The 23,378-nt window shown below is 48.1% G+C and overlaps 2 protein-coding genes across 2 annotated transcripts in view; both read left to right on the top strand.

Annotated features, from left to right (window-relative positions):
• The window catches only part of TXNDC12 (thioredoxin domain containing 12), a 20,118-nt gene extending 594 nt beyond the window's left edge, over positions 1 to 19,524 (top strand). The window contains exons 2-7 of the mRNA XM_027838186.1: positions 1,897 to 1,957; positions 9,349 to 9,401; positions 11,649 to 11,722; positions 14,842 to 14,911; positions 16,743 to 16,826; positions 18,793 to 19,524. Of these exons, the coding sequence (XP_027693987.1) occupies positions 1,897 to 1,957; positions 9,349 to 9,401; positions 11,649 to 11,722; positions 14,842 to 14,911; positions 16,743 to 16,826; positions 18,793 to 18,872 (422 nt within the window). The 3' untranslated portion in view covers positions 18,873 to 19,524. The remainder of the gene's footprint in view (positions 1 to 1,896; positions 1,958 to 9,348; positions 9,402 to 11,648; positions 11,723 to 14,841; positions 14,912 to 16,742; positions 16,827 to 18,792) is intronic.
• On the top strand, positions 5,856 to 11,684 carry KTI12 (KTI12 chromatin associated homolog). Its single transcript, XM_027838187.1, has 4 exons — positions 5,856 to 6,272; positions 6,333 to 7,351; positions 9,349 to 9,401; positions 11,649 to 11,684. Exons 1-2 carry the CDS (start codon positions 5,856 to 5,858, stop codon positions 6,990 to 6,992), a joined length of 1,077 nt encoding a protein of 358 aa, XP_027693988.1. The 3' UTR covers positions 6,993 to 7,351; positions 9,349 to 9,401; positions 11,649 to 11,684.
• Positions 19,525 to 23,378: the final 3,854 nt, after the last annotated feature.

The raw sequence follows: 23,378 nt of genomic DNA, 5'->3' as shown, positions 1-23,378 counted from the left end.
TGTCTGAATCAGGGTTCAAGCCCAGGTCTTTCTGGTTCCAGGTCTATGTACTAAACCACAGGGATGTCCTCGACCCCCACAGGAGTGAACTCCTAAGAGTTGGTAGAGGAGAGGGTGTTGAGGTCTCAAGCGGATAGAGCGTTGGACCTGGAGTCAGGAAGATTCTACTTCAAATCCACCTTCGGGCACTTACTAACTGTGTGACCTGGATGAGTCACCTAATCTCTGTCTGCTTCAGTTTCATTAGCTGTAAAATGGGGGTAATACCTGTAAAGCACTCTGCAAACCTTAAAGTGCTATACACACGCTAGCTATCATGGTTATTTTTTTTGTGAATGTAAGTCCTTGAAGTGTTTTTTTATACAGCCCCCTCCCCCCCTTCACCTTCAAAGAAATCCTCGGACAGCAGAATGTAGGAGTCCTTACCCCTTTTGATCTGGATGGCCTTGGGTGAAGGCTCTGAGGACATATAATTCTTTTAGGTCATTGCCAGTGAGCTGAGTTAGTTAACCTTTGGGCAGGTGACAGCGTGGCTAGAGGCTTCTCTGGATGTTCCACGTGGGCATGAGATGACATGGGATCTCAGCAGCTAGGCAAATACTGCTGCCTCCTAAGATTGGCCCTTCCCAGGCCAGACTGACCCTAAATGGGGCCTGGATCTGGGGCTGCCAAGTGAAAGAGGGAAAGGATGCAGTGTAAGGGACCCAGGGCTCATGGAGTGCAACTCTGTGTTTTGGGGCAAGAGGTCTGTAGCTTTTCTTTGGGATTTTCTCCGACAGGGTCAGGACAGATCGTGGGAGATGGGACAGTTATGTAGAAGCTATTCTTTGGGAAAAAAAAAAAAAGAATCTCACATCTGGATGTTTTGCTCAGTGGAATACGTAATTGCAGTCTTCCTTTCCTCATTTTAATAACAGCTGACATTCATGCAGAGTATCCCAGAAGTCTCAGTCCTGGTTTTATGCTTCCAGAGATAAAGGCTGACATGGCAGAGAAAACTCAGTCCTCCCCTATGATTTTATTAGGTACTTATGATGTGTCGGGTCCTGCGCTAGGCACTGAGGTTACAAAGACAGAGGTGAAATAGTGCCCCTTGACCAGCCGGCCTGTGGAGCACCATGGGTAGCCCAGAGGAGACTGAGAGGTGTGTGTGAGAAACTGCTTTCCTAGCTTCAGGAGGAATGATCCCCTAAGGGAATTTTCAGCTTGGAGTCAGAAAGGGCATAGCTGGGGACAGTCACAGCATCTCTGAGCAGGGAGGCACCTCGGCGCCTCCTGATCCCTCTTGTCCCTGAGCAGGAGTTTTCCCTGCAAGTGGGCATCCATCCCCTGTTTGCAGACCTCCAGGAGTAGGGAGCTCACCATCTTTGGGGTTAACCCATTCCACATTGGGATAGTGCTTATGGTTCGCAAGTTCTTCTTAAATCAAACCTGCATCTGCCTCTTTTGCAACTTTGCAAAATGTCCCATTGCTTCTGACTCAAATAGAAAAAAGAATCGAATCCCTCCTCCCTTTGGACAACCCTTTGGATGCCTGAGGCCAGCTCTCCCTGCTCCTCCATCCCCAGTTTTCTCTTCTCTAGGCTAAACAACATCCCAATTCCTTCAGCTGTCCTCCTAGGACATAGACTTGAAGCCCATCTTTGCCCTGGTTGCCCTCCTTCACTGGGTGTTCTCCAGCCTGAGTACAACCCTGATGCCAGTCCTGGCTCTTCCCCCAGCCCACCGGCTCTGTGACCTGGGCTGTGCTTTATTGCCACTGTGAGCCTTAATATCTTTGTCCACAAAGGGACAGCAGTAATGTGGCACTTTGTAGACCCCTGTGATCGTGTCGATGTCAGCCTCCTGCTGGCTTTTCATGATGGAATAGTTTATTTTAAGCCTTTGTCTTTCCAGGTTTTGGGGATCACATTCACTGGAGAGCACTGGAAGATGGAAAGAGTGAGGCAGCTGCCAGGTAGGTGGAATCTCTACAGGTGGTTTTATTAGAAAACTAAGGATCTGCCTTCCAGAGGGACGGGGGTGGTGGTGTGGAATGGTGGAAAGGACTCTGGTTTGAGTCCAAGAATCTGGGTTCAAATTCTGTGTCTGATGTTTCCTGCCTGCATGACCTTGGCCAGATCGCTTCCCTGGACCTCAGGTTCCCGATCTGTAAGATGAAAGGGATGTGTGACCTAAGTGTCCTCCTGGCTCCAGACTGATGATCCTTCTGACCCAGATTTCAGGAAGGGGTCTAAGGCTCTACTAGAAAGCAGGGGATGGAGCTGAATGGTTGCCCAGGACTTCTAAACTGGATCAGATTGGTTAGCATGGGCCCTATAGGAGTCAGGAGAGGTGACCACAGCAAGACCAGGAGGGGAGGGAAGCAAAGAATAGAGGTGCTCTGCGTTACCTTTGACAATTCAGGTACACTGAGAGACAATATCTGAGAGCATGATCAATTTATTAGGTGAGCAGTAACCAATAAATTAGGTGAGTGGCTTCTCAAGGACCAGAGACCCTGTGGTGGGGTCACCAGCCTTCATATAGTTGTGGGGAGTACAGAGTTGGGTAGATGGGAAAGACAGTATGATTGGTTAGAGGATGGACCGCATTGTGGGGGTAGGGACCAGCCTTCTGACAGTCAGACCTTATTAGTGGACCAGAGTTAGCAGCTCCGTGGGGCCTAGAAAGATTTGTAGGGAGATAAGATCCTCCCTAATTGTACAAGGACAGGCTGGGGATGATAACAAGTTAACTTGTAACTTTAAACTAACTAAGAGGAAAAGCTGACTCATTTATGAAATTAATACAGCATGAAAGCAGTTAAACTCATGCAGTAGAAACTAGACGTAATATTTTGATATTTTTATCTGCTGTGGGTAGGCTTTCAGTTGAGAGGCAGCCAGGTGGTACAGTGGATGAAGCACTGGGCCTGGAATCAGGAAAACCTAATTTCAAATCCGGCCTCAGACACTTACTAGCTGTGTGACCCTGGGCAAGTCACTTGACCTCTGCCTCAGTTCCCTAATTGTTAAATGGGGCTAATAGCAGTACCTACCTTTTAGGTAGTTGTGACAATCAGATCAGATCATATCTGTAAAGCACCTAGCACAGTGTGAGGCAAGTAAGAGGTGCCATAAAATGGTAGTTGTTATTATGAGCAGCTTATCTCTCAGGTCATGTTAACAGCAAGCCTTTTTTGGTGGACTTTAGACTCGGTAGAAGTGAGCCCGGAGACTTCCAGGCCAAGAAAGTGAAGGCTGTCCTGGGCTGGATTGAGAGAGACTAGGAAGGTGATGGTCGCACTGTGCTCTGCCTTGTCAGACCCAGATGGAGCTTTGGGTTGGGGTCTGTGTGCCACCCTGTGGGAAGGACATTGACAGTCTAGAGATTTGTCAGAAAGCAAAGTGATGAGGATGGGGAAAAGCCTGGAAACCACACCACATGTCTTAGGAACTGGGAGTGTTAGCCTGGAGAAGAGAAGACTGGGGAGGGAGGGCCAGGAAGCTTTCTTCAGTTGTAAGAAGGGCTGTTATATATAAAAGGGATCAGCCTGGTTCTGCTTGGGCCGGTAGAGCAGAATTGGCTGGGGAAGGGGGCGGATTACAGTGAAGCCAGTTAAGGGAAATCCTTCCAACAGTTAGAGCCCCACGCCATCCACTAGAGGAAGAGGCTGCCTTGGGAGGTGGCGAGCTCCTCACTGGACATTCCTGCAGAGGATGGGTGTCTGCAGGATGTCATAGCAGGGATATTTGTAGGTGAGGGTTAGACTGGGTGTCTCCCGATGCCCTTCCCAGTTCTGGCCTCCTGTGAGTCTGTAATTCTTTACAAAGGATTCGTTTTGAAGATAACCTCATAATGGTGTTTCCACCCCTTGGTTAGGAATCCCCCAGAATCCACCCTTATCTCCTATCTGCAGAAGAATGGAGATCTGGTGCTAGGGGAGTGTTTGCTCATCCTCCGGGGGTGGTGGGCTTGGGGAATCTGGATGCCCTGGGCTAGAAAAGAATGTCGGAGAAGCCAGGTCCCTGCTAAAGCCCTTATATTTAGGCTTCTGGGAGCATACAAGGGATTGAAGATGGATTTGGAAGGCTCTGTGTCCTATTCCTTGTTTGGGAATTAAACCCTTCCCCTGTTTTAGGGTCTTGAGAAGGTATCCAGAGTTAGAGACCTCATCTTCCTTAGGGTCTTTGAAGCCTTAGCCATGACTCCTTAAAGCATCATCACCCAGGTCTTGACCCTAAAACAATAAAATTTAGCGGTTTGTTAATGCTGTGGCACACTCACGAATGAGTGGAAAGGCACTTACTAAGTGCTTCCTATCTGCAAAGAACTGAGGCTACAGAGAGAAAAGCATGCCAGTCCCCTGCTCTCAGGGGACTCGCATTCTAAGGGAGGAGACGTCTGGAAGGTTTCACCTGCAAGTTAGACAGAAGAGTCCTGTGGTGCTTAGGTGACCAAGCAGATGGTCATGCATTCCCACTGACAACATCTGGCGGGTATTGGTGATGTTGAACTGTTTGATGATGCCCTAAAGTCACAGGCCATTGTTTCCTAGTAAGTGCAGTAAAGGGGTTCCATGAACTCTGGCCCGGCCACTGTGAGCTGTTTTGAGTTCTTGGTGATTTTCTAGTGAGCACCAACCTGCAGGCCTCCTGGTCTGCTCTGTCTCAACTCTGGAGGGGCAATCGATGAACAAACATTTATTAATTGCCTGCTTTGTGCCAAACATTATGCTTAGTGCTGGTGATACAAAGAAATGCAAAACCACAGACTGCCTCAAGGCTAATGGAAAGAATTTGGAGACACCAGACTTGTGTTCAGATTCCATTATTCTTTTCCCCACACCAAAGCTCCCTCCTAAGGTCTCACTGAGGCAGCTTGGCTTAGTGGAAAGAGCTCTTCATGTGGAGTTGGAGGACCTAGTTGGAATCTTGGCTTTGCCACTTTGGCCTTAGGCAAGTTACTTTTTCTCTCTTCTCTCTAAGGAGAAAGGGGCCTGGCAGGGAAGGGGCAAAGCAGCCAGCAGCAGAGTTGCTAAGGTCAGCTTGCAATGGGCGTCCTGGGGAGGCTGTGTGTGCGCCCTGGCTGCCCCAAGCAGAGGCTGCACGATGACTTTCTGGGGGCCCTTGTTCTTGCCTGTGGCCCCTTGTTCTTACCTGTTGCCCACTCTTGAGTTCTGTGATTTTGTAGGCCTCCTGCAGGGACAGTGAAGTGGAAAGGAAGGGGCACGGGATGTTGAGTTGGGAGGACCAGGTCTTGGGTTCAAATGCAGACCTTGCCACTCTGAGCTCATGGGTGACTGAGCCTCTCTCCCTCTCCCCCGTGAGCCTCAGTTTCCCCATCTCTAAGAGGGGCTGGGACGGGATGAAGTTTGAGGACTCCTTCAGCTTTACATCTTCGGACCACTGGTAGAGCCCGTCCTGGGAGTGGGGGAGGGGTGCGCACTGTGCTCATTACTCCCTCAAGGAAGTTGAGGCTTTGGAAAGAGGCTTATTAAAGCGGCCCTCCCCATACCAAGAATTAGTGGTTTGGGGTACAGTTCTCTAGATTGGGGCGAGGAGAGAGTGGGTTTATGGACACCATGGCCTGGCCGCCCCAGATAATCGCCTCCCCGTCTTGTGGGATGTAGTCCTCTTTTGATGTGCCGGGTCCGTGCCCTCCTGACCCCTTTTTTCGCCCATGTGAGAGACACGTGACTGGCCGGGGCGGGGCGCACCATAGCAACCGGGCCTTAGCCAGGTTCCGCCCCTGAGTTGCGCACTGATTGGTTGGCTGAGGTAGCACTGATTGGCCAGGGGCGTAGGGCGGAAATCTAGGTAGTGCTTCCGGCGGTTCTTGCCGGGCCCCCGGAAGTGATCTTGTGGGCGGTCATGCCGCTGGTGGTGCTGTGCGGGTTGCCGGACAGCGGCCGGAGCCGGCGCGCAGACGAGCTCCGGAGGGCGTTGGAGGCCGAGGGTCGCCCCGTGACGGTCGTGCGCGATGCCGACGTGCTCGGGCCCTGCGGGCCGGCGGCGCTGTACGAGGCCTACTCCGACCCGACCCGCGAGAAGGCGCTGCGCGCGGCCCTCAAGGCCTCGGTGGAGCGCGGCCTGGGCCCCCGGGCTGTCGTTCTCCTTGACTCGCTCAACTACATCAAAGGGTTCCGCTACGAGCTCTACTGCCTGGCCCGGGCAGCCCGCACCCCCCTCTGCCTGCTCTACTGCCTGAAGCCCCGGCCGCGGGCGCCGGGCCGCCAGGAGGACTGCCGGCCCCAGGCCGAGGCCGCAGCCGGCAGCTGGAGGCCGAAGGCCGCCGCCGCGGAGCAGGAGCACGAGCTGCAGGCCGGGGACCCCCGGGAGGATCGCAAGCCCCCGGAGGAGGGCTCCAAGGAAGGTCCAAGATCTCAGGTCTCGAGGCTCCAGGGAACTTCCAGCTCGAAGGCACTTTGCCCAGAAGAGAGCGGGGGCCTTGGGGTCACGGGGCCCAGGGCGGCTGAGGATTCGGAGCTTGAGCTGGCCAGGAAGCTGGGGTCCCCCGACCCTGGGAGCCCTGAGCCGGGGCCAGACCTCGGCTTTCCCCCGGAGCTCTTGGAGGCCTTGGCCCAGCGGTTTGAGGCGCCAGATTCCAGGAATCGCTGGGACCGGCCCCTCTTCACGGTGCTGGGCCTTGAGGAGCCCCTGCCCCTGGCCCAGATCTGGGCTGCCCTCTTTGAGAGCCAGGTGCCTGCCCCCCACCAGGCCACCCAGTCACAGCCTCTGTCCTCCACCAATTTCTTGCACCAGCTGGATCAGGTCACCAGTCAGGTCCTGGCGGCCCTGATGGAGGCTCAGAAAACTGCCGTCCCCGGGGACTTGTTGGCCTTGCCTGGGACCACTGAGAGGCTGCTGTTCACTCGCCCCCTCTCTATGGCTGAGCTGAGCCGTCTCAGGCGCCAGTTCATCTCATACACCAAGATGCACCCCACCAAGGAGAACCTGCCACAGCTGGCCAACATGTTCTTGCAGTACCTGGGCCAGAGCCTCCACTGAGGGGCAGGAGACAAAAACCTGCAGCTGCCTCCTGTTCCTCTGGCCTCCAGATTCCCTTCTTCCCAGCGTCCAGTGGTGTAACACTGTGAGGAGATGCTGAGAGTTTTAATTAACCCGACTTCAGACTGTGGCCGGTTTGGGCTTAGTGGTGCTTGAATACGTGTTCCTTCAGAGAACAGACCTTTAGATGGATGGCGTGGGGGTTACATTTGTATTCTTTTTGGGAGCAGCGAAATTTTTGGACACTGAACTTCCCTTCTCAGTCTGGAGGCAACTAGAGAGAAGACTCAAAATGGACAAGAACCTATTTAAAAAAACCAACAGAATTCTGTTTTTCAGTTGATGTGCTGCAATAAAAGGTTTTTTGTTTTTTTAATTGGAGTCATTCATTGCTAGTAATCCCAGGATCAAAGGGAGCTAGAGGCCTTTGAACTAGAAAGGAAAAGTTTCTCAGGTGGCTAAGGGTCTATGGAATATCTGCTGTATTCTGATGATTTGATTTGATTTGATTTTTTTTTTGTTTTGTTTTGTTTTTGTTTTTTTAGGCAATTGGGGTTAAGTGACTTGCCCAGGGTTACACAGCTGGTATGTGTCAAGTGTTTGGTCTGAGGTTGAATTTGAACTCAGGTCGTCCTGACTTCAGGGCTGGTGCTCTATCCACTGATTTGATTTATAGTATGAAATTGGTCTTGCAATGAGAGGGATGATAGGTAGAGTCTGAGACGTTAGTGTTTACTGTGGCCTTGTGAAAGATCAGCCACCCCTACTGGTGGAATTTTCATAGACCTGAGCAGGTGGTTAGTGGAAAGGACACTGGAATGAGAGACTTCGGATCCCACTGCAGTCACTCAGAGCTGTGTGGTCTTGGGCTGGTCACTTGTCTTTTCTGGGCCTAAGATGAAGGGGTTTGACTGGAGCCAGGGGTTTTTAACCAAGGGGTCAGTGAACTTAGATGGGCAAAAAACATTGTTATTTTAATATTTGGTTTCCCTTGTAATCCTACTATTTTATGAATTTTAAAAACATTAAGAGAAGGTTTCATAGGCTTCACCAAACTGCCCAAGGAATCCAGGACACAAAAAATGTTAGGAACTGCTGGATTAGAGAGTCAGTTAGGGTTCCTTCCAATTAGTTTTCTGTGTTTGAAGGTCCTTCTCACATCTGATATGTGTTCCGGCTTTTATGCTTTAATATTTTGCATTCTATGGTTCTAAGCACTTTGTAGACCTAAAAGAATTATGTTTATGCCAATTATCGTTAACATGCCAGAACCAGAAAGTGCCTGACACATCAGTTAGTTCCACAGGAAGACTTTGAGTTCAAATCCATGATGTGTACTAATTGTGTGACCCTGGGCAAATTACATAACCTCTGCCTTATCTGTAAAATGTAGGTTATAATAGCACCTAACTCTCAGGGTTGTTGTGAAGACCAGGTGAGATTATTTGTAAAGTCCCTGGCATGTAATAGGTAGACCAATTATATTAAAATACAGTTATCAAATTATTTTTAAAATTTCATGGACCCCAGGTTAAGAACCCCTGCTTTTTAAAAAAATCATATAAAGAAAGTTCACTGTTCCATATACAATCCTTTCTTTTGTTCTTTGTGTATTAGAAAACTTACATTTGTTGATTGTTAAATTTACAATTAAAAAAGAAAATTATGCTTTAAAAGAAATGTTTCCCTAGGTTAGACTTCATGAAACATTGTGGGTAGAAGGTGTAGGTCATTTTAGGAGAAGCAGACCATGAAGGGTATGGGGTTTTGAGATAAGATCAGTTACACTTCAGTGTGCCAGCGTTCTTTTGGTTCATACGTCAGCTTTCCCTACAACAATGCAGCCATAGACAGTTTCAGGAGCTGCTGTAGTCAAAAAAAGTTCCCTGGTGATCATTTGTTCTGGTGATGAAAACTTAGCTAGGTTGGACCTCAGGGGACAGAAATATGGTTTGTCCACTCTGGTGGGACCTCCTTGAGCCTGTGCTCCCCTGGTGTGACCTTTTCAAGTCCTATCATCTAGATGCATGCAAAGAAGATGTCCCTGGAAAATTCTGTTAAAAATGAGTTGATGCTTTAAAAAAGATAGCCTTGTTGCTTCCCAATTGCTCTCTGACCAATAGAACCCTCTCTTATAGCTAGGAAGTCCAGTTATGCCAAAGAAATGGACACACTGACCATATCTGACAGTGTATGCTTCAATCCTTCCCCCTAGTCCTCCATCTCTAGTAAGAAGAGGGAGGTTTGTCCCATCCTCATTTCCAGGGAGGATTTTTAAGACAACTGAAAGAACAGCAAGTGTGGAAATTCTATCTCTCCTGAGCCAACTGACTGTTTGCTTGTTTTGTTTTCTAAGTGGGCTGCCCCTGATGGTCATCATCCATAAGTCCTGGTGTGGCGCCTGCAAAGGTACGTATATGCCAGGGATTTCAGCATCTCTGAAGGAGGAGTGCTCCCTTCATTCAGAGGGCATTTCTTATTACTTGTGCTTGTTGGCGTTACTATGCATGATGATTTGGGAGTACAGAAGAAAGCCAGGTCACTATCCCTGCCCCCAGGAAGCTTACTGTCTCATCCAGAGGCACAGTGAAGCTACTCTGGGTTTGGTGTTAGGACCTGGGTTTGAATCCTGCCTCTGTCATTTACTGCTTGTGTGACCTGGTGCTAGTTTCATCATCCCTCAGAGCCTCAGTTTCCTGATCTGTAAAGTTAGCACTTGATTTGTATGGGGAATTTTCCTTGTCTCCCATGACACACCATACTCTTATAGTTTTTCTGCCTTGTGAGACAGCTTGACCTAGCAGAGAGAATTCTAAGAGACCTGGGTTCTAATTCTGTCTCAAACACTGAATAGCTATAGAAATACTAGAGATAGAAGGAGCCTTAGAGGTCATCTGGTTCACCACCCTCCTTTTGCAGATGAGGAAACTGAGGCCCAGAAACATTAAATTTCTGCCCAAAATCACACTGATGTGGTAGATGTAGCAGATGATGTAGCAGAGCCAATATCACTTGGCCTCTGTTTCCTTGACAAGGAGATTGGCCTGGCCACCACTGACGTCGTTCCGTTCTAAGTCTAAGCCCATGAGCCCATGTCCTCTATATTCCATCCAAACCGCAGCATTCTCCATGCCCAGTTCTTGTCTTGTCCTTCCTTTTCCCTGCTCTCCCTCCACTGCCACCCCCCTGATCTTCCTACTGAAGGACTTTCCTTCCCCTGTGGCCCAGACCAGGGCCTTTTTACTCCTCCCTCTTCAGGTTTCTCCTCAAACTGGAGCCCTATCTTCTGCACTAATCACGTTCTGCCCCGTTTCCTGAGTTATGTCTGTGTGCGATGTCTTGTCCCACTCACTAGAGTCTAGTCCCCTTAATGAAAGGATTTGTTCTGTGAAGTTTGGATTCAGTTAAAAGGCCGCACTTGAGGACCTAGAGGTCCACATCTGTCCTCGAGGCCGCAGGTTCCCCACCCCTGTGCTAGACTGTAAGCTCCATGAGGTCAGGGCCTGTGTCACTCTCATCTTTGCACAGAACCTTGTGCCCAGTAAGTGTTTAATAAATGCTTTCATGGTGTAAAGGCTGTTTAGTAGTACCCCTCGTGGATATGCAGCCATGCTCCTGTAGACCCAGTCTGCAGACACCAGGGTAGGGTGGAGAGGGCAGCAGGGCTTCATGGCAGAAGGGGCTGGGGAGGATGGGGAGGATGGGGAGGACTTGGAGCACAGAGAGGTGGGAGGGGGACACTCAGGAAGAACATGGGGAGGAAGAGTCAGGAATGGGCAGCATCCCTTAGATCCACCACGTAGAAGGGGCAGATCAAGGCTCAGCTGACCTGGGAGGGCCACACAGGCCAGAAGGGAGCTGGAATCTAGAACTTCTGGCCCTGGCCCGGATCCAGTCACCAACCACCAGCAGTGTCCTGACTCAGGATCCCAGATTTAGAGCTGGACGGGACCTGGGAGGCATCAAGTCCAGTCATTTTACTGGTGAGGAAACTGAGGCACAGGGTCACACAAGTCAGCAGGATCTGAGCTTGAGGTCTTTCTGACTCCAAGCCCAGGACGCTCTTCACTGAAAACTGCTCGAAAGACAGGGCACCTCGTTATTTTGAGAAGTAACGTGGTGTCGTAAAGACCTGGGCCAGCATCCTGGCTCTGCTCTTTATTCTGGGCCTCAGTGTCCTCATGTATGAAATGAAGGGATTGAGCTGAGTGGCCTCTGAGGAGGTTCTCGAGCTAGGATCCTCATGTTGAGAAGCAGCATGGCTGGAGTTGGGGTCAGACTGGGCTGGAATTCTGCTCGAGGCGCTCGTTACTTGTATGATGTTGGGTAAGCCCCTGCTCCTTCTCTGAGCCTCAGTCTTCTCATCTATAAAGTGGAGGTAGTCATCATTATTGTCATCATCATAGCTAGTGCTTCTATAGTGCTTTAAGATTTGCAAAGCCCTCGACAGATGCTTTATTTTTATGTAATAGTTGCTCAAGGTTGTTTGTTACAAGGCGAGTGCCTTTGTAACCCCAAAAGCAGCGTAGAAATGGGTGAAATTATATTAAAGAAGTCTCCTCGTGACAGTCAGGGCACAGGATTTAGATCAGGTGAAGACAGATCTTCTTTTAAATCATTTTGTCCTTTTTTTTCTTTTTCTTTTTTTAAAATCAGCCTTAAAGCCCTTGTTTGCGGAGTCCAAGGAGATTTCAGAACTTGCCCACAATTTTATTATGGTCAATCTTGAGGTAAGGTTGGAGGAGGTTCCCTGTCTGTTGGGAATAAAGGGGCTCAAAGGCAGAGCTTAGCACGTGTTTGTTGATCAGTTTCCTTGTTGATTTGCTCTAAATCAAAGAGTATCAGAGTTGGTGCTGAGTATGGTGCCTGTCACACAGTAAGTGCCTAATAAACGCTTTTCCTTTCATTAGAAGAGATCTCCAAGGCCACTTAGTCCAATCCTTGTGGCCCAGCTTGGGTGCCCAGGGATGGATATTTGTCATAGTCACATGGAGGGCCACTAATCCTCCTAGGAAATGTGTTTGCACACATATAACTTCTTTTTGGAGCTATAGGTGGGTTCTTACTGTTAACATTTTTATTGACTTTCTTTTTCCCCATTGCCTATATTTCCCATTACAGCACTTTCTCTTCTCCCTCCCAAAGATCCACACCTTATGATGAAGGATAAAAAAGAGAGAGGAGAGTTTTTCAAAATTGACCAAGACATCCACTGAGAGTCTGGCATTGTTTATTTAACTTAATTGTTTTCATTTAACAAAAATCGATTTTCCCTCCTCCTGTCCTCCATTAAAAGGAAAAAAAAAACCCTTGTAACAAATCTGCATAGTCAAAGAAAACAAATTCCTTCGGTGGCTATGTCTAAAAAATATGTTTCTGTCACTACCCTGAGCCATCTCTGTCAGCAGGTGGGTAACCTGCTTTATTAGCTGTCTCCTGGAATCATGGGTGGTCACCATATTGATCAGAGTTCTTAAGTCTATCACAGGTTTTTGTCTTTACAATACTGTTATTATTGGCATTTTCCTTTTGGTTCTACTCACTTCACTCTATGTTAGTTCATATGAGTCTTCTTAGGTTTCTCTGAAACAATTCTTTCATCATTTCTTATAGCACAGTAATATTCCATTAGATTCATATACCATCATTTGCTTAGCCTGGGTCACTGCTCAATGTCCAGTTTGTGGCTACTATGAAAAGGACCGTTATCAATATTTGTGTGCATATGAGTTATTTTCCTCTTTCTTTGATCTCGTTGGGGCTTAAGCCTGGTAGTATATCTCTGGGTCAAGGGTAGGTCCAATTTAGTAACTTTTGGGGCATGGTTCCAAATTGTTTTCCAGCATGACTGGACATTATGTGTAGCTGTTGTCTGCTGACCTCCGGGACATTCACCTTCCTTCCTCAGTGAGTTCACTATTTTACTCACAGTCCTTCTCTCCTCCCCAGCTCCTGCCCTCATATTAGGGAACTTCATAAAGATTGCTACTCCCTCCAACATCCTCATCTCATTTCCCATAATGTGGCCCTCCACTGTCCATTGCCCACAGATGTTACATTTCCATGCTTGTGAACTCTGAAATTCATTGATTTAATCACAGTCTATTAACTTTGCACCTCTCCCTTTGTCTTGCAACCCCAAACCCTGTTTTTCATCCTTGCTGTGACTCTCCGTCCCTTGACCCCTCACTCAGTTCTCTCTCAGGCCATCACCACTGTACTAGCCATACTTTTCTCCCCATCTTGACTCCCTGGTGAGCTAGTTCATCTCTACCCTGTCTTCTTCTCTTGAATCTCTTGCCTCCTTATTTTTCTTCTCTATTCTATCATTTTTTTGTTTTGGGAAAAACTGGGGCAGTTAACTCTTTTGTCTCATGTAGTTTTCATTTGTGAGTTCTTGAAACTTAGCTCTGGAAAACCAGGCTTTGTTAAAGCCCACCGTGACACAGACGGAGCAACACGGCTATGCCTGATGGGCCAGTAATAGGGCCCAGCTCGAGCCTCGCTTGCTCATTTTGGTGTCTTGGTGGCTCAGCGTGAGTCTAAATAGCAGTTGTTTCTGTTCTGGCCGGAAACTCTGAGGGTAAGGCAAGCTAGACCACCTTTTGCCTTGGTTCTTACCTAACCTCAAATTCATGAATGGGTGTTGCCTCAGACAAACTGAGACTTAGTTGAAAAAGGCCAAGGTCTCTCACCACCTCCTGGGCCATTAGCAGTGGTCTCAGCCTGTGTCTTGCCTCTGGACTCCAAATGACCGGGGCTCTGCCCCCTTACGTCCAGTTCACGTGCGAGTCGAGACGTTGCCCTCCTGATGTCTGGTCCTCTTCGAGAATGAAGGCCGAACGGCAACAATCCTGCCTTCTGCGGGAAGCCTTTCCCAGGGGTCCTTGATAGCAGCGCTTTTCCTTCGTCAGTTATCTCTGTGTCTCCTTTGTACACAGTAGGTTGCTTGTTGTCTCCCTCGTTAGACTGAGCTGCTCGAGGCCCGGGGACTGCTTTTTGCCCCCGTGCCCAGTGCCTGGCACGTAGTAGGTGCTTAAGAAATGCTTATTGACAGACAGGCAGCGTGCCACCCCGGTGATCACTGGACATCTTCTTTCAGTGCTCTCTGGGTGGTTCTTCCTAGTCACGTTGTCGTTGGAGGCAGCGTTCTCTTGGTACTGTGCCTTTCTGGCTGTGTCGCTTCATAAGTCTTCCCATGCTGCCTGTAGTTCTGTGTGTTCATGGTTTCTTACAGCTCAGTCATGCTCCATTCCACCCATGCAGCACGCCTTGTTCATCCATTCCCCACTTTTCACTTTGCTACCCTGAAAAAGTGGGTGGATATGGCAGCTCCTGCTTTTTCAGATCAACTCAGTCAAAATTTATGAGGCATCTACAGGGTGCTTGTGATAGAAAGGACAAAATAAACCGTTCCTGCCTTCCAGGTATTTTTATTCTGCTGGGCAGTAGAGGCAGCCTGCTGTAGTTTGATTTCAGCGGTCTTGGATTCAAATCCTGATGCAACAGCACCATCTCTTGGGGGCCCCTGCCCCCCCCCATGGTGGGGACAGAGGCAGTGATTTGAACCCAGTTTCTCTGGCTCCAGAGCTAGCACTCCTTTTCACATGCCATACCAACCCATACCTGAACCAGAGGTGATACGTCAGGCAGGACATGGGCCTTTCTCTCAAGTGTATATGGTAGAGGGTCTGGGTTGGTCAGATGCTCTGAGGGCTCACTAAGAGCTCACTGAGGTCAAGGACAAGAGTTCCTGAGGATGCCTCGGAGGAAGGCCCTTGGGGCATGAGTGGGAAGTCCAGATCTGTCTGTTCAGCGAAGCAAATTATTGCGTCTTGATTGTCCGCAGGATGAAGAGGAACCAAAGGACGAAGCCTTTAGCCCTGATGGCAGCTATATTCCGAGAATCCTTTTCCTGGGTAAGCCCCAGCTGTGTGCTCCAGGTGTTGGATAAATGCATGCCTGGTAGTGAAAGGGAGGGGGAGGGAAGAAGCATTCACGTAGCACCTGCTGTGTGCCACCACTGGGCTAAGCACTCTTCACAAATATTACTTCATTTGATCCTCACAGAAACCCTGGGAAGTTAGTACTATTATTATCCCCATTTTACAGACAAGGGAGCTGAGGCAGGCAAAGTTTAAGTTATGTGCCCAGGGTCACACAGCTAGTAAGTGTCTGAGCCTGGGCTTTCTTCACTGTGCCACCTGGTTACCCCCAAATTACATGTGATTCTCACAAGAACCCTGGGAGGTAGGTGCTGTTACTATCCTGATTTTACAGATGAGGAAGCTGAGGCAGGCAGAAGTTAAGTGACTTACGCAGGGCCCCACACCTAAAAAGTGTCTGAGGCTTGATTTGAACTCCAAGCCCAGTGCTCTGTGCTGCTTAGCTGCCGTATAGACCCCAAAGACTGTGGCCCACCTGGTGGCAGCATAGACCCCAAAATCACAGAAAATATTCCTGAGAACTAAAACTGCCAATTCTTACATTATCAAATGATAGCACACAGGATAGTGCTCGTTTCTGCTCCTCTTAAGGTTTGTGAAGCCCTTTTTTACAGCTGTTCTGTAAGTGGGTTGAACAAGGGTAATTACCCCAGTGTTATACACGAGTAAATATAAGGGATGTGACCTGTCCAAGGTCATATGGTCAGCAAGTGTACGTTATCAGTCAATAAACATTGATTAAGCACCTGCTATGTGCCAGGCACTATGCTAAGTGTTGGAGATACAAAAAGGCAAAAGACAGTCCCTGCCCTCAAGGAGCCTACAGTCTAATGGGAAGAACAGCTGGGAGGCCAGCGTCACTGGATATGGAGGTGGGCGCAAGGTATAAGGAGACTGGAGAAGTAGGAGGGGGACAGGTTAGGAAGGGCTCTGAAGGCCCCGAGTTTCATAATTGATTCTGGGAGTGATGGGGAATTTATTTTGCTGGGGTGGGAGGTTGGACCCGAGTTTTAGGAAAATCACTTTAGTGCCTGGGTGAAGGATAGACTGGGGTGGAGAGGGATTGTGGCAGGCTGCGGGGCTGGCGCTCTGTAATCCTGGGGCTTGATCAGAGGGATGAAAGGGGGGTTCTTTCCTTGACTGTTGGGCATCTGGGCTCTGTATGTCATACCCCTCTGTTAGACTGAGGGTTTTCTGGGGACGTGTCCTGTGGCTCCTGGAGACGCCATCTCTCTCCCAGTGCTGAGCATAAGAAGCAACCCTTCTTAACTGTCTAAGAAATTAGTTGTGAGTGTGAATAGAATGAGGCTCATCATCACAACATGAGCCCTTTCTCTGAGAGAAGGGCTAGAGAGCTAGTCTCCGAGTCAGGAGGGCCTGGGTTCAAGTCTTACCACTGACCCATTAGTGGCTGTATGACCTCTCAAGGGCCCAGGCACTTCTCTAAGACTGAGCTGCCGACAAATCGCGGTCAGTGAAGAGAGTTTCCTCATACCAATGAAATGGATCTAAGCCCTATTCCCTATTCTTGGTGCAGGGGTTGGAGTCCTGGATCTGGAGTCAGGAAGTCCTGAAGCAGGAAATCCTGCTTCAGATCCCTAAATGCTGTGTGACACTTAACCTCAGTTTCCTCATCTTTAAAATGGGGGTGATTTAGGCACCTACCTCCCAGAGTTCTTTCGAGAATCAGATGAGATGTGTGTAAAGTGCCTTGTGAGCCTTAAAGCACTCTTGTAAGTATTGAGTTATTGTTATTGTTAATAATAATACACATTTGAGCTTCTTTTTCCCCCTTGTATTTTAGATCCCAGTGGCCAGGTGCACCCTGAAATCATCAATGAGAAAGGAAACCCCAGCTACAAGTACTTCTACATCAATGCTGAGCAGGGTACGTGGGGGAGGGTGGGAGAGGCAGGGCTGCAGCTCCCCAGTGTGGCCAGGAAGTAGCAAGTTCAGAATCTGCAATGAGAAAGTTAGTTGAAGTCTTTATAAAGTACCTAGTGTGTGCCTAGATCCGTGTTCGTGGCACAGGGAAGAAGGTACAGGGAGGTGTAAATTCAGCAGCTCTTTTATGACCAAAATCTGAAACTAGTTAAACTCACTTTTAGCTGGTTAATCTCTGCTTTAACCAGAACAGATAGCCGATGGCCTGCACCGTGAGCTGCTAGGATGGGCTGTTGGCAGGACTTCAAAGAGTTGCCGATGAAAGGAGCAGGCCCTTGTGTTTGTCTGGTGCATTTAAGAGAAAGTCATGTCACTTAATTGGAGACACCCATGGGGATGTGCAGTGGGAGATGGGCAAGAAGAGAAGGGTACGGGGCAGCATCTGACCCCTCCAGAATTAGAGTAGCCCCCAACCCCCAGCCTGAGACCAACCTGATGGCTCCAGAGACGGGTGGGAAGGCCTTCAGCCAGGTGTGTCCCTGGGGAGACCTGGAGGAGGGGAGAATTCAGTGGTTTGTGGGAGGTTGCCCCTAAGACCTGGCACTCACTCTACCAGACTCCTCTGATCAGATGGCCGGGTCCTTCAGAATATCATGCCAGAAACCAGCTTCCCGGACATGCTAGGTGTAGGTTTGCCACGGCCTCTCCCTCCTGTGTTTGGAATATTTTCCATGCTTGGCACTACGTTTTAGGAAGGCCCTTAACAAGATGGTAGGTGTCTCGAAGAGGGCAACCCGAATAGACTGGAGACCTACCTTAGGAGGGCAGAGAAACTCCCAGCTGTCTTCCCATGCTTAAGGTCCTGTGGAAGAAGGAAGTAGCCTTGTGCCAAGAGCAGTGGGCGCAGTTTCCGAGAGGTCCATTGGGCTTCCTTGTGTTAAAGAACCCTAGGGTAGAGTGGGCTGCCCGGAGAGGCACAACCTGGAGGTCTTCCCAGGAAGGATGGATGACCACTTGTGAATGAGCACTTGCTTGGTCATGCGTGGGTAGGACCAGATGGGCTCTGAAGTCCTTCTAACTCTGAGAGTCTCTGATTTTTGATCCCCAGCCTCCCAATTCTGAGGCCTGAGTCACCATTCCCCCCACCCAGGATCATTGAAGGCTCCCTGCTCTGCCCACGTGCCTGGATTCTTTTCCAGAAGGCTCCTCTGCTCCCTGGTTCTTTGTGTTTCTAAACATTTTTCATGTTTATTACAAATTTGATCATCAGCAGTCCAGCCACATACAGATCATCTCCCTGCCTTTGTACTGGCTGCCTACCGTGTCTGGAGCATTCTCCCTCCCCCCAGCTAGACTCCACTCAGATTCCCCCCTCCTCCAGAAGGCCTTTCCCAGGCCCCTGAGATCATCTCCCATCCACTCTGCATGTACCTTGTACCATGTACCTGGTTATTACCCCATGCTGTCTCCCCCATCGGAACGTGAAGTCCTTGAAGACGGGAAGCATGCCGGCCTTTGTGCACCCAGTGCTGAGCGCAGGGCTGGGCACATACTGATTTCCATGCCCAAAGGGCTTGTGGACGGATTCAGATACAAGCATTTTATGATACAAAGAACAAAGGGGAGAAATCCCAGAAGAATCCGACTCCTGTTGGGTCCAGCTCTTTTTTTTTTGTTTGTTTTTTGTTTTCGGTGAGGCAGTTGAGGTTAAGAGACTTGCCCAAGGTCACACAGCTGGTAAATATCAAGTATCTGAAGCTGGAGTAGAACTTAGGTCCTCCTGACTCCAGTGCTCTATCGACTGTACCACCTAGCTGCCCCAGGTACAACTCTTCTTAAAGCAGTGTCAGTGTTAAGTTAACGGGGGGGGAATGCGTTGGGCCCCCCCCCCCCCCCCCGTGACCCCTCCTGGGCTTCTCTTTTTTCTCCTCCATGTGACATCTCTTTATTTGTCCCTTGATTTTTTCCAGTGGTTGAGGGGATGAAGGAAGCCCAGGAAAAGCTGACTGGTGACTCCTTTAAAAAAAAACATCTGCAAGATGAGCTGTGATGGGCTGTGAGCTTGCCCCTTCCTTCACTGAAATAAAGGTGTGGGGAGGAATCTTCTTCTGGAAGAGACCAGGAGTGACTTGCACTGGAAGACAGGACCTCCCTTCTGGGAAAGGACTCTGTCCTCTTGAGAAAATCCACTTTTTCCATCCAGTTGCATGTCCTGGGATTCCTCCTCTCCTTCCCTACCGCCTTTCCACTCATTTGCCTGTTTGGCCTGAGAAGGGGCATTGGATGGCCTTGTGGGTGGGCCTTCGCCACACGTGCCCGGCTTCTCATCCCTTCTTCCCCATCCTCCATGCCTGACTCACACGGGTGTCCCTTGGTCGCCCTCCAGCAAGCCAGCTTATCAGTTTCTGTTTCTAAAGGTTGGTCAGCGGCTCTAGCCCAGAGGGAAACCGGGGAATATTACTTCCTTGCCCTTGACCTTCCTTCCTCCTGTCTCTCTCATTTTCCCTGTTTGTTCCGGGAATTAAGTGAACTCTGAATGAACTCCCCTTTCCCTCCCCACCCACCGCCCGTCATCTATGTTTGAGCAATGCTGCACCTTCTGTGGATCCATTCTAGTCATTTCATCACACTGTATTTTTGTATTAGGGTTTGGAAAATGACTTGTAGTTTAATTAAACTTTTAAATAATGCTTTAAAGGAAATAGTGCTGGTCAGTTTGGATCTGGAGAGTATGTGGGGAGGGACAAAGACCACTTTGGAACTGTCGAAGAGTGGTGTGAGTTGCCACAAAAGACAGTGAAATTTCCCCTTCCCTGGAGGGTCTTCACATGGAGGTTGGATGACCCCTTATTGGGAATATCTTAGAGGGGATGCCTGGTCACTTTGGGCTTGGACAAAATGATAAAAGCACAGGATGGTAGAAAATGTTGGGTTTGGGGCTCTAGGGTTCAAGCCCCAGCTCTCATGTTTCTTAGCTCTGTGACCCAAGTCACTAAGTTTCTCAGGGCTTCAGCTGGGCTTCATTTTGGTCTGTTCTCTAGGGTCCAATCTGGTCCAAATCCCTTGATCCTAAGAACCTCAGGTCCCAAGTTCTGTGAGGCTGACTTGCCTCCCAGAATTGAAAGTTAAGACGCTGGTCTGGCCACAGTAAGATCCCAGAGTAATTGGGAGGGTTCAGAGAAGATGGAGATGGTGGAAGGATGGGATACCTGGGCCATGCTCCAGGCATCACAGGAAGTGGAGGGGAAGGAGGCTAGTATTCCAGGTGTGGGGGGAGGGGGGTGCAGTCTATGTAAAGGCAGGGAGGTTAGAGGTGGAATGTTCTGTGTCTGGAACAGCAAGAAGACCTATTCATCTGCACTGTATAGGGGATAAAATCTGGAAAGGTAGGCCAGAGCCAGGAGGTGAAGGGCTTTAAATGATGAAAGGATGGCCAGAGGGTTGGAAAAACAGTTCTCAAAATATGATTAATCATGTGTTACAAACTGTTAATCATATGAAAGGATGCTTCACATCACTAATAATGAAAAAGATCAAATCAACCCTGAGTTTTCATCTCATACCCAGCAAACTGGCAAAAAGGAATAGTCGGTGTTGGAGGGGTTATGGAAAGGTAGGCGCACTCATTTCTCCTCTGTTCTCAAAGAGGACCAAGACATCTCAAGGGCGATGTCTTGACTTGGGAATGCATTGGTTGTAAGTGAGGCAGAGCTGAGCAGTCTTCAGCCTCACTTTCCCCTCCAATCGTCAAAGTCCGGTGGCAAGAGAAACGTTATGATGATTGATGATGCCCAGGATGCAGCGGGCGACCTTGGCCGTTCTAAAGTAAGGTCTTTCCTTGGACTCAGTTTGTCTGAAGTAATGCCCATTCAATGACTGATGGCTCGGTAAGGATTGAGACAAAGGATGGCCTAATTTACCATCGTAAAAATGTTAGTCTGAGAGGGAAAGACTCTCAAAGTTTCTGGCCAGAACAGACACCAATCACTATTTACACTCATTCTAAGCCATCAGAATCTAAAGACACACTAATACATTGTTGGTGTAACTGTAAATCAGCACGATTGTTTTGAAAAGCAATTTAGAATTATGCAAATAAAGTGGCTAAAATGTCTACACCCTCTGACCTAGAAGTTTCACTGCCAGGCATATATCCCAACAAAGTCATGACATAAAAACGGCCTCATACAACAAAATCCTTACGGCAGCATTTGTCATGGTAGCAAAGGGCTAAGAACACAGTAGATGCCCTACCACTGGTTGGTTATTGGTGAGACAAGACAGGACATGAATGTCATCAAATGTTGCTCTGTCAATTGCCGAGACATTTGGGAAAGGGAGACCAATTGGAAAGCTCTCACAGTAGTCCAGGTGAAGAAGGCCTGAGTGCAAGAAATGAGGAGATAGAAGTGAAGACTGGGCTACCAATTGGAGGTGGGACATCAAGGGGTGAAGGGGAGGATAAACCTATGGAACTGGAAGAATCGCTGATGGAGAGCCAGGAGGGATCCGGTCTGACCCCTTCATTGTCGTACAAATAGAGGGCCTGGCCCAAGCTCACACAGGCAGTAGGGGGCAACGGGTCAATTTTAACTCAGGTCTTCTGACTTTTGAGTCAATGTTCTTTTTTTTTAGTTAATTAAATTTTTAGTTTTCAGCATTCACTTTTATAAGAGTCTGAGTTCCAAAATTTCCCCCTCCCCCTCCCCAAGATGGCACGAAATCTGATATAGGCTACACACATATAATCATATTAAACATTTTCACATCAGTCATGTTGTGAAAGAAGAATCAGAACAAAAGGGAAAAACCACAAGAAAGAAAAAAAGAAAAGAAAATAGTATGCTTTGATCTGCGTTCAGACTCCGCAGTTCTTTCTCGAAAGGGATAGCATTTTCCATCACGAGTCTTTGGGAATTGTCTTAGATCATTGCATTGCTGAGAAGAACTAAATCGTTGGTCATTAAACAATGTTGTTACTGTGTACAGTGTTAGTTCTGCTCATTTCACTCAGCATCAGTTCATCTAAATCTTTCTAGGTTTTTCTGAAATCTGCTCGTTTTTTTATTAATTAATTTATTTTGATTTATCAAGAATCACTTCCATATGCTTTTGAGTTTAGAATTTTTCTTCCCTCCCTCCCCACCTCCCCTCAATCTGATATAGGCTATACATATACATTCCTATTAAACATATTTTCACATTAGTGATGTTGTAAGAATTAGAACCAATAGGAGGAACCACAAGAAAGGAAACAAAACTCAACAGAAGGAAAAAAATAGCAAATAGTATGCTTTGATCGGCATTCAAACTCCATAGTTCTTTCTTTGGATGTGGATAGCATTTTCCTTCATGAGACCTTTGGAGATGTCTTAGAGCCTTGCATTGCTGAGAAGGGTCTATGAAAGTTAGTCATCGCACAACGTGGCTGTTACTGTGTACAACGTTCTCCTGGTTCTGCTCACTTCACTCAGCATCAGACCATACAAGTCTTTCCAGATTTTTCTGAAGTCAGCCTGTTCATCATTTCTTATAGCACAATAGTATTCCATTACATTAATATACCACAACTTGTTCAGCCATTCCCTAACTGATGGGCATCCCCTCAATTTCCAATTCTTTGCCACCACAAAAAGAGCTGCTATAAATATTTTTAGACATGTGGGTCCTTTTCCCTTTTTTATGATCTCTTTGGGATACAGCCCTAGAAGTGGTATTGCTGGGTCAAAGGGTATGCACAGTTTTATAACCCTTTGGTGAGCCAGCGTTCTTCCCAGTGTACCTAAAGGTCAAGTCCAATCCCGATTCATCTCACAGGGAAGATGACACCAGTAGGTTAAGTAATTTACTCAAGGTCATACAGGTTAAGTAAATGGCCATGTCAGGATTTGAACTCAGGTCCTCCATGTACAAATTCTGCCCTCTTTCCATTGTACCATGCTCCACTCCATCTTTTTCAGTCTCACTCTCTCTGTTTTTTCCCCTGTCTTCCCCCTTCTTTCTCTCCTCCAATTCTCTCTCCTAGGTTTAGTGGTCCTTGGACAGGGGCTGGTAGTCTGCAGCTTCCTCATTGGACACTAGAGGGAAGCATCTGCTTGCTGCTGGCTGGCTCTGCATTCTGCAGGGACAATCCACAACATATTAATCTGCATAGAATTAAATGATACATTTGACTACATTGATGCTGAATGTCACCTGTGTCTTAGTTCCAATGGGCCACATTTGAGATCAAAATCATTTACAAGCAAACACCCCCACCACGCCAACACCCCTTATCTTGTTAGAGCATCTCATAGCTTGGAGACCATCTGCCTTCTGAGACTGAGGCCCAAAATGGGGAAATGACTTGAACAAGGTCCCATAGTGAGTATGTCCCTACATTCATAATGGAAAAAAATGCTAAATTCCAGTTAGAAGTAAGTGGAAATGGGCTGAATGCAGATCCAACGCATACTTTGCTTTATCTTTCTTTTTTGGGGGGAGGTCTGTTTACTTTCACAACATGACTAGCATGGAAATATGTTTTTCATTACTGCACATGTATAACCTGTATCAA

Source organism: Vombatus ursinus, unplaced genomic scaffold (genome assembly GCF_900497805.2).
Source record: "Vombatus ursinus unplaced genomic scaffold, bare-nosed wombat genome assembly UNPS02014825.1, whole genome shotgun sequence".
NCBI lineage: Eukaryota > Metazoa > Chordata > Mammalia > Diprotodontia > Vombatidae > Vombatus > Vombatus ursinus.
The sequence above is the reverse complement of the archived record's forward strand: the minus strand, read 5'-3'. Positions and strand labels throughout refer to the sequence as shown.